The sequence below is a fragment of the Dendroctonus ponderosae genome, unplaced genomic scaffold (genome assembly GCF_020466585.1).
Source record: "Dendroctonus ponderosae isolate FM_Combo_2020 unplaced genomic scaffold, Dpon_F_20191213v2 Dpon_F_20191213_3, whole genome shotgun sequence".
NCBI classification, from domain to species: domain Eukaryota; kingdom Metazoa; phylum Arthropoda; class Insecta; order Coleoptera; family Curculionidae; genus Dendroctonus; species Dendroctonus ponderosae.
The window spans coordinates 9551322-9562568 of record NW_026018508.1 but is presented as its reverse complement, the minus strand read 5'-3'; the positions used below and the strand labels follow the sequence as shown (position 1 = coordinate 9562568).

At 33.8% G+C, this 11247-nt stretch overlaps 2 protein-coding genes across 2 annotated transcripts in view; both read left to right on the top strand.

Annotated features, from left to right (window-relative positions):
- Window positions 1-3911, top strand: part of LOC109539043 — an 18643-nt gene extending 14732 nt beyond the window's left edge. The window contains exon 10 of the mRNA XM_019906560.2: window positions 1123-3911. Within this exon, the coding sequence (XP_019762119.2) occupies window positions 1123-1272 (150 nt within the window). The 3' untranslated portion in view covers window positions 1273-3911. The remainder of the gene's footprint in view (window positions 1-1122) is intronic.
- Window positions 3912-6050: 2139 nt separating this feature from the next.
- LOC109539055 overlaps window positions 6051-11247 on the top strand; it is an 18935-nt gene continuing 13738 nt past the window's right edge. The window contains exon 1 of the mRNA XM_019906573.2: window positions 6051-6383. Coding sequence (XP_019762132.2) covers window positions 6357-6383 — 27 coding nt within the window. The 5' untranslated portion in view covers window positions 6051-6356. The remainder of the gene's footprint in view (window positions 6384-11247) is intronic.

Here is an 11247-nt window from a genome sequence, read left to right as displayed (position 1 = left end):
AAGTGTGCTTTAATGCAAATTGCTTGTGCTCCGCATTGGTATCATTTTCATTAAATTTTAATCTTTTTTTCTGAACTTAAAAGGAGTGAACTCTCACACATGCCACCTGAAAATTCTGATATGTTATCTCACATTTCAGTTGTTAAGTTTAGATTTACTAAAAACCTATGTCTGCATGTAAATCGTCCTTTATAATGTTAATTCTATTTCGTTTCAAAACTACGGCTCGTACAGGAGGGTCAGTAGTTCGTTTTCTATCTTTTTGACACTCAAATTTATGTGGATCAACATCTTTTTTAATTCTTTTCCGTCCTCCCATCATTTTTCACTCATAAAATTGTTCATGTCTCTTTCAAGCAGTGAAATAAAATAAGCAAAAATTGCACATAACAAAACAAAGGTGACAATCTAAATTTAACGCACATACTTTTGTAACCTTTCCTCAAAATGATCCTCACAAATATAAATGTGATTTTTTGGAAAAACATCAGTGTAGTTGCTTTCAACCACAATTTCCATTTCTTTTCTGATAAATTCGTTATGGCTAGGCAGAACAAGGAAAAAAACTGCAGGGCCGTTATTTGTTCGTCATTAATCAATTTTTCCAAATAAAAAAATTGTGCAACGACCCTATTTTAGACTTCAGGCGGGGCTGCACCAAACTGAGCAAGTGAGACCTATACGCTGGTTCAAAGTTTTGTTACTTTGCGCCAGACCATTAATTAGAAGTTCTTTATTTGCCTGCTTGATACTGTTTGCTGAATAACACATAGAGTATTTAGTGTTCAAAGGCATTAGCTGTATTCTAGAAAATAAAACTAAATATTTGAGGGTACTTTGGATTAAACAACTGCCTGCCCCATCTGATACAGTTCCGAAACAGTTTGATTAATATTAATACTTTTTGTCGGTATACTGTTTTCCTGAATGCTAGTTTTTGTCCGGATCTATAACTTGTTTATAGCAACTCTTGGGGATCTGCGTAGGTACTTGCGGTCGGTTTGACCGAGTTTGGTGAGCCTCGGATTTACACTTTATACAAAAGTATTAATATGATACTAGATTAATAAAATGTTAACGTGGATGTTAATAGATTAGATTTAATGTATGATTTAATTGCAGAAGCTGCACAGGGATAAAAATGATCGTCATGCAACCATTACTTTCAAAAGCGTTGCGTCCGCACACGCGTTTTTTAAGAAATATCAACGCCATATGCTTGATTTATCTATGATAGAAGTAGTCCTGACTCCCGAGTCAGATGAACAGTAATAAGACTTTTATAGTGTTGTGTAAGATTTTTTAATGGAATTGTCTCGTCTATTATAACAAGTATTTTATATTCTATGAGGAATAGATGTAGACCATTGTATTTAATTGATTATATTTATGTAAAACTAATTATAAGTCATTATGAGCTTAGTAGTAAGTGTTAAATGTAATATGCAGTTTTACATATGGTTTGCTTTCCCAAAACTCGAATTATAATAAAATGTGAATTGACAACACTAAGCAGAAATGAAAAACGGCTAAAATCAGCAATCAACGTGTAGTTATTTCCCATGTAAAATATCTACATGCAAGATTTGAATTCTGGCCGATACAAAAAATTCAGTCTCCTTCTGTGGTCACATTGATGCAGGGTATCTTTCACATTTCTTTTTATCGTGTTTTTAATATTGTGCTATATGTATGTATTGTCTTCCTCTTTCCACATTTTATAAATTGTGTTTTCCAAATAGTGACACAGGGACCAATAGGATATTTAGTGACTTAATTTATTTTAAATGAAAAAAAAATGAATAGGAGCCAGTCTTTTGGCCACTCTACTTTAATCATTTTTCCTTTTTACTTGAGAAATGGCAATAATATGAATTAAGTTTTGTAACTGAAACCAGCATCGAGCTGAATTTACTACTTTGCCCTTCAAATTAATACCATTTGCGCTATTTAACATGCAAATTGATCTAATGTCGGTTCATCTAAGTGAATCCTCTCTTAATAAAGAAGTGCTGTTCTTACAATATTAATCGATCTTATCCTATTAATAAAGGTGTTGCTTTTTACTGTAATATAAGTAAATTTTGTCGAATAGTTGCCGATAAATGGGAGCAAAAAATGGGCTGCGGTCTCAACGTATTAATCCAAATATTTGGTTTTAATGCGGGATTATTGAAAATTCACATAAATTCAAAATATCGTGAACAAAAAACTGTAAGACAATAATGCTTACAAAAAACAGGTATTTTGTAAAAAACTATGTGAACAGCATGGTGAAATCAACAAGTAAATAGAAAAACAATACATTACGGTACAAGAGACGAAAGTCGAAGGCTATTGCGTGAAGTTTTTCTTGATTCTCGGTGAAAAATAGTCGGAGAATGTGGGGGACTAGTGCTTTAAAGCCTAGGAAAGCCCGATTGTAAAGGAAAAAGTTTTTTGGTGTGGCAGTGGTGTGCGAATGGAACAATCCATCGTCAGCTATTTACATAATCAGCTTTGGAGCTTTTCAGTTAAAATGGGTATTTTTGCTCAACTTTAAAGTCACCGTTTTTGAGCAAAATCGAGTTTCATTCTTCCCAACAAATTATTTGATTTTGGCTCATTTGAATTTCAAACATGCTTTTTTGAACTGGCCGCATACGAAATGCGATTTCTCAGACGTGCATGGCGTTTGAAAACTAGCAATCACAAAAATAAGCAAGAAACTGTCTTTTTTGAACCATCAAAAAATAGTCTGACTAAAATTTATAATTCTTTTGCTTCAGTGAACTTGAGTGTAGTAGAAATCCTACCCACTAAACTCCACTCATCTTTCCTGGCTTCGTGCTTGCTAAAGGTGTGGTTTCGTGGTGCGATCGGCGACTCGGTGCTGCGTTTGGACGCAGTCGCAGTTGCAGTCGGGGCGTGGTTTAGGTGATGCCTTTATAGCGTTAAGAGAGCAATTCGTGAAATAGTTTTGAGAAAAACCGTTGAAAAGATGGACGACGTGAAAGTTTAACTTTTATTTTGTTAGATGGGTAGGAAAAAGAAGAATATTTCCTTAAAAAAACATGAGACGCACGCTATATTTCAAAGTCGTCCAGAAGAAGGCTATTTCGATCTTCTTATAGCTGACTGTTTACAACTAGATGAGAACAAGTTCAGATAATTTTCGCGGTTTAACCCTGATCAGTTTTGCAGAAAATCTGAAACCAATTTCGTAAAATTTCCGAAAAGTGCTGAAGAAAAGTTGGCTTACCCATTAAGATAACGTAACATTGAAAAAGAAATAGCAACTTTTACAAATTTGAAAAGATTCAAAACGCTGATGGTTTTCGCATCAGAGAAGAACTTCTCTGTATTTCTTCATAGAAGAGGGAACTGTCGAATGGCAAAACAATCAGATTTCAAGACTCAGCCAGTCAAAAGTTAGCTTCGCATTTTCGCTATTTCGTCAATTATTACAACTATTTCGTTTCCACTCCATCCATATATTGACCAAGCAAGGTCGTACTTGGGTTCCATACACCATTATCTTAATTTGGAAGTTACATATTGTATTGTTGCTGTCGGTAGTACATGCTTAATTAAAAATGCAGTGATGACCATCGAAGGAACTATTTTATACCGCTAATTATAAAATATTGCAGATATGGTTGATTTGTGTATTGTGAAAAAGTTTTGCATGGGGTTTTATACGCTAAGTTCATGAGAATTTATGTAATTGTATATTTGCACACGAGAAATGTGTTTGGATGTTAATTGATAAGCAATAGATATTAGTAATTCGAAACATGCGAGCTATGCTGAGTTTTATGCACTGGATTACTTTAATTTTACGATAATTTGGTTATAATTAGAGCGTGTTTAGTTTTTGTGAAATTGTCCAGTTTGTATGTTCCGATGTAGATACATTTCTTCAAACTTTCTATGGTTTTTTGTTTTATTATAACTCAAACAGTGTTCATGCAACAGAGGTTGGTGGCACAGCTTATTACTAGTACACATATGTGCACAAACAGCGGGAGGCAATATCAGTTTCGGACTTACAGTCTTCAATAACTGCAATGCCTTCCTGCTACATTTTCAGAAAATTCGCTACCATGTGGTTGAATGTGATAAGACGAGTGTTGTGTTACCCTCATTGAACAATAAAGATATTTTTTTTAACACTATGTATATTTTTGTAAAGTTTATCATATAATTGACAAATTTGTCAGAAACATTGTAGGTATTTTAAAGTTGGCTAATATTTGAGCATTGTACAAATCTATATATTATAAATCGTGTTTAGAATATATTTTTTGTTAAAGTATTGTTTTTAAATAAACGATGATTTTTTTGTTCTTTTGACTCCCCAGTATTAAATGAAGAGAAATAATAAATGCCTTCCACTTCAGTTGTGTCTCGAAAACTCAGTTGAAGCTAAATGATTTATAGATTAGAATTCATGTCTTTCAGTGTTCTGCAAGCCGGCTCCCCATCCTCCATTTTCGACCCATTAACCCTAAAAAACTCACATTACACTGGAACAAACAATAAAGATCCAGTTTGAATTTAAAATTTAAATCTTTCAGTTAGCAGATAGCGAATAATATAGCGCACTTGTCTTATTGGCACCAAATCATCCTGTATATGCTGTCCATGAACAAAAGACGAACGTCGTATTTTGTTCACTTTCCGCACCAAACTGAATATTTACTCACCTTCTCCACAAAAAACTCAAGCTATATTGAGGCTTTTATCACTTTCCGAAGGCAGTGAACTATAGAATTAACGTGATGATATACGCGTTTGTTTGATCGCCCTTTGGATGACTCGCAATAAGTCATTAGATTTGCACTTCGATTTAAGTTTTTTTATTGTTGACTGTTTTGTTAAAATATTTTCAATCGCAAGTTTCTGGTTCAAACTAGATTGGATGGTCGCCTTGAACAAAACAGGTTTTCCAGCCATATATGGACATTTCAATCATGGAGCGGAATAGACTTTTTCATGCTAAATTAAATACGCTTGGACTGTTGTTCGATTTTTATGAAACTTTGAGTCTTTTCAGCTGGAAATGTTGTGTAGAGACATGGTTAGATCCGCATTCACTACTCCGACGAAATAGGAAACTTGCTTTTTGTGTCGTTCAAAAGTGATTTAAAGATAAGATTCACATTCAATCTGCACGTTTCATTAGGAGCCGTTCCAGTCGCTTTATTTTGGCACGAGTTCTCGGATCAGCTTTTTGGCAATTTTTTTAGAGTTGGGAATACGTTTTCTTGCAAAAATATGCTTGAATCGACGGAAAATAATTGTCTAGCATATAATGCTCGATGTTGTATAGGAGGGTAAAATATATACTTCGGCAAGATTGTATTTGTGCACCTTAAAAAATATCGAAATGTGTGAGAAAATTTACTTTCACGGTACCTACAAAACTCGCTATCTCGGACAAAAGATTTATCTAATTGTACACCACTTGATCTAATTTGTATATAATAATGCGAGGGTATTTGAAATTAAAGCAGGGTTGAATCCGTCTAGATATTTTTTAAGTCGGCGTCTCGGGCGTTATTTGCTAAATAACAAACATTTGGCTTCAACAAGTGGTTGAAAATGGCTGGCTGACATTAATATACAAAACTGAAGGAAAGAAAAAAATTGCTTATTTTAATATAAAATTTATTAAAGTATGACGTTATAAGTATTAAGAGCTAAGGCACGTTGGTTTATGGTAGCTCTCGTGGCAAAAAGGGTCCTTTTTCGTACATTGAACTTTTCATCATTTTTGAATGGTTTTATTGTTCTGCAGTCTGATTGCAGAAATTGATCCAAAATGTCCTATTAAATGTTCTCTAGCAGCATTAAATAAATATGACAGAATGTGGCAATATAAGAATACCTCACCTCATGAAACCAATTTTTCCAATAACGTAAAAAATTCGATTTTTTAAGCATCCACTTAGACAATAATCATTTATAAATAAACGTTAGTTCCTGTTCCTTTTCTTAATCACGGTATCGTTCCAATAAACACCAAAGCAACATCCGAAGAACATTCACCTATCCTGCAAATATTGTGTTAATCAATTCACGGCAAGAGTACCGGTTGACCAGCTTGCAATGTATCGTCTTCGGTTGTACTTTCATTTAAGAGTTTTTAATCCTGATTAGTCGGACCATCCGCAATTGGTTTGATTCCGCGAGTATTAGTAGAAGACGTGCATCGACTACAGAACCATCTTCGCACTTAATGCGTTTGTGTTGTTAATGACATTGAACTTGTGTTATAAGTAAATTTTTCGTATCGCTGTGCTGACTTTATGAGTGAGTGGTATATTTGTTTCTGAAGATTGTTGAAGACTGTTGATCCACATAGTTCTACGATGAACAGAATGTTTCGATGTATGACAGTAAGTTTGAATTTTATATTTTATTTTGTACTAAAGCTGAAAAAAGTTCTCTATAAAACAAAGTATTTGTTCTTTAAGAAGAGTATAGTGTAAATATAGATGGAATAACTTTTCAGCACCCACAGTACCTGGATTTGAGAATTTCAACAATGAGAACTACCCTTTTGAATCTATCTTATGAGTTAATTATTATTAAATCTGATAAGCATCATCTTCACTCTTCATCCTCATGTGCTAAGATATATTTTAAGTGAATCGTCTGGTTTACTAGGAACAGGAAATATGACTGAAATAAATTGTACTTGTAAATTGTTTTGATTCTTGATAGCTTTATGAAATGTTACCACCAAAAAAATTTTTTTTGATACATAACAATTTCAAATCTATATCTACATCTATCTCAATCTATATCTAATCTACAGAAAGTAGCGATTACTAGATGATATTATTAAACGATTACAAGATTAAATAGCGCAGAGCGCTCTGACATATTTGATTTTTTCTTTTCGGGCAACACGGACATTTTCTGAATTCTTACTTGTTTCAGTTTTTGGATTCAACTCCAAGGTGTTTGCATATATGTAATTGTTTCAATGAACTCATAACTTTATATAAAACTGGTATACCTACGTTAAAAATAACTAAACCAAGTTACATGTTCGTTTCATTATAAAATAGAAGTTCTCGATTTATTATAAAATACTTAATATTTCAGATGAATCAGAGCGAAATACTTATATTCTTGGTGAAATAGTAGAAAGAAGGTTATTTTTGTATAAATACGTCCGTAATTTTTCTCGCTTTTTGGGTACTTAAAATTGCTAAAAATAAGTGGCACAAAGTCATAAAGTCGTTGTTTAAAATGCCACGCTTATTACTACATTTTAGAATTAACATGTTGGCTGTTAATGATGCGTTGCTTCTTTTAAAAACTTTAAACTGTGATTATTGTCATATGTGGCTAAATTTTCTCCTTTGAAAATATTTTAAATTGCTGGAAATCTGCTTAAAAATAATATTGTTATGCAGTACAATATCGATTGTCTGCAATATACCGACGATGTTCATCGAGTGCATAAAGTTCTATTGAGTAGTGAACTATTTATAATCAGTTAACTGCAGAGCTTTAAGTTTTGTATGCCTAGATGAACTGTAGAGAAAGGAAGTTCAGTTTAAGCATAACTCCAGGGAATATTGCCAAAGTATATTGAAATGTAATAAAAACTTTGATATTGATTAAATATTTTTAGTGAAGCGGAAACATATAGAAATTCTAAGCCACTTGGAAACGAGTTTCAGCATGTCTAATTATGGCAAAATTGGCGGAATAACTTCTCACAAATTTGTTTATAAATTGCTTTACAATTTGTGGATATTTTCAAATTGCCTTTAATCGACAGCAAATAAGATATGTGCGAAATGTAAATATAGACTGTTTGTACCAATTTAAGGCAAAGACATTATGGAAAATATCGAAATATGGGGTGATTTGAGTTGGTATGATTCCTTCGGGTTTGTTGGATGTGGTATTTAAGGAGTACAGAAATAATTCGAAAATATCAATGGGTAGGTATTTTTATTACACATATTTTATCATAGAAATTCTCATCGTCAGCTTCAGCTCTCAAAATATTATGGATCTCGTATCACAGCTTGATGTTAACGGAAAGTGGACAAAACGTTCGAAACGAAGCTTTTCTTCAAACCATAATTTCATGAAGAAAAAATTGTGCGAAATTTTTAAATGGATTTGCATCCTTGTTGCTGCTGGTTTATACCAAACTGTAAACAGCATTATTCGTTTTTCATGAGTACTGCGCTCAGCGATCAGCAATTGAGTTGAGGCCGCGTCTACTTTTTCACAATAATCAAAATGCTTGTACTAAATAACACCATGCATTAGAATAGAAAGCAATACACAAACTGTATTGTTTACCTACATTTTAAGATTTCAATAACATTTATTATAACTGACAATAAATATTTTGTAACGTTAACATTATTTTAAACAATTAATAAATAAGTAGATAACGATTTTATTAATACATGCAGACAAATTAGAATGCACAACACACATTCAACGGTCGCGCAAAGGCGAAGTTTAACCATTCGCTATTCCTCCACTTATCCATCACAATTAAACTTCTTCAAGAGCTAATATTTTCCAAATATAAACTTAGTTGTATTAAAAAAAAATCCGTAATCTTAGGAAACCCGTTTACAATAATGGCGCTCAAAATTTTAGAATCATCTGATATACTGGCCCTTTAATAGCTTATGTCCTACGCCACAGAAATATAATTAAGACGACGAAGTGGGTCTTATACCAGTACCAATCAAACTAACAAAAAACTTTTGCATATTAAATAGATATTGGAATTATAGGTTCTGGTCACTGCTAAGTCTGTTGTTGGCCTGTGAATGTTTATCTCTTATATATTCTTTTAAAACATTTAATTAGTCAAGATTCTGCTTGTAGCTTGTTGTCATAATACATGTTTGCCATATTTTTATACTTTTACATTAAGATCATTCTTTGATTTAGTATTCAGTTCAAACGATCAATTAAAAGCGATACAAAATGTTGTCCAGTAATCTTAGGGTATTAAATTTTCGATAGAAAACCGTCCGCATATTTCTAAACAAGAGGCTTTTCAATGGTTATTAGTAAATAACAGAATGATGAAAGTTTAGCGAAAAAATGTGTTTCTTGAAAACGTTTTTAATACTTTTTTCACTTAGGTGTTTTCGTTTAGGTTGTTTGTGGATTTTTCTTGAGTTTATTTTTTAGTTACTTTGCTTCATTATATTCTTTATCATTGTGTATAGTTAGTACCTGTATACTATTTCCTCTGTAATACTATTCGCATGTGTTAGCTACAGGTGATCGCCCTAAGGTTTTTTATTTTTAGTACAGCCAGGCTTTGATATCGACGTTCGACAAGTTAAACTATTTGTCCGAATGACTCGTTAGTTTGCTAGTTATTTTCTTGGTTTCGCGGTTGACTTTCTTTTCGATTCTCATTTTTTGCAGTAGAGCGATTTTCACCGGTCGATGTTTTCAAACGTGGTCGATGAAGATTTTACTGCCTCAGGAAAAGAACTCCAGTCCAAGGCCGTTATCACGATAAACAGTATGTTTATTGACCACTACTTGAGAACTGCAGGAGTCTCAACAGGCGGTACCATCAATCAGAATGCAACCACACACAGAGTGATTTTAAATTGGCGTCATTCCTTTTAAGGGGTTATAAGGGCTCACTTTTCACACATGTTGAACATGGTGTTTGCCAAGGTGATCCTATATCCCCGAAGTTGTTTAACTTGGTATTGGAAAATGAATTTAAACAGTTACAAAGGGACCAAACAGGTATTAAAGTAGATGGATCATAACTGAGTCAGCTGAGATTTGCCGATGACATCGTTCTGATCTCGAGTGAAATAAATGAACTAAAGGATATGGCAGGATGCTTGAACAACTGAACACCACATCCAGAACCATAGAACTGTAAATAAAACAAAGATTATGAGCGACAGTGAAATAGAGGTAGTAGTGAACAACCAAGTAAAAGAACATGTCAACAAATATTTTATACCATTAAACTAGTTAAAGATAAGCAACTAACTGAGATAGACAAAACTGTAGGTCTAGCCTGGGCAGCGCTTGAAAATCTTAGATACATCCTGAGAGACTAAACTTTGAGCTGCTATCCAAACTAACGACAACACAACGGGTATTGGAAAGAGCAATAACACTAAGGGATAAAGTTCCCAGTGAGGACATTAGAAAACAAAGCAAAATCGAAACACGTAGCCAGAATCAAAAAATAAGTGAAACACAAAAATGTTAACCTCTCGGCCTAGACAAACTAAACGGGGCTTGGGAAGCCCACAAAAGAGATGGCTAGACGAAATTAAACACGTAGCCAGAAAAACTGGTTTCAAAGCGCAAAACAGAGAAGCATGGAGAATATTTCGAAACGCCTTGTCCAGGAGTTTCTTAAGTCCTCCTTTAAGTTATCTTAAAGGCTGTCGAGAAAAAATACATCTTCCAGTCCAAAATGGCAACTTTGTTAAGAAGTACATATTATTTCCATGTTCGATTGGTAGCCTAATGGGATACTAATACGCATCGGAAATAAACAAATACGATTTGACTCCAAATTATCAATTTTTTTTGGCATTAAAAAAGTCTCTTCTACATTTTTTTGAGGAAAATACAAAGTGGCAAAAATGTTTTTTGCCATTATCCTCAGGTTTGCGTAAGAATTAATTTTTTACTATTTCTCCTGTACTCCATAACCAACCCCAGAAGAATGAGGCCAATTTCAAATTACCCTGTATGCATGTGTTTCACACATAGTTTTAGGGCCTAACAACTTTAGTAATATCAATAATCAAAGAAAGACAAAATAAGACACATCTGGAGTGTGAATCCAAGGGCGGATCCAGGGGGAGGGGGTCAAAACGAATTCTGTGGCTCGAATGGTTCTTGAGAAACTTCGAAAAAAGCACCGTCATGTTCAAGTGGATTTGCAAATCTGAAACTTCGTGAATTCAAGCCTTTTTTGAGAAAACTGCCAACATTTCCCCATCCATGGTTTACTTTCTAAAAAGGCCATTTACTTCTCTCTAGAATGATGTACAAATGAGCGTTCTTGCTCATTTTGCCTCCGAGATATGAGCAAAACGGGACGGAAAACATGAAATTTTGGCACCTAAGTGTTTGATATTCAAATTTCGCTTTCTGGGTCAAAACTACTCGAACTTCACTAACGTTGTTACGACTGAATCGACTTTTCAATTCTCTATCCAACGATGCCAAAACGAATTCTGTGGCTCGAATGGTTCTTGAGAAACTTCG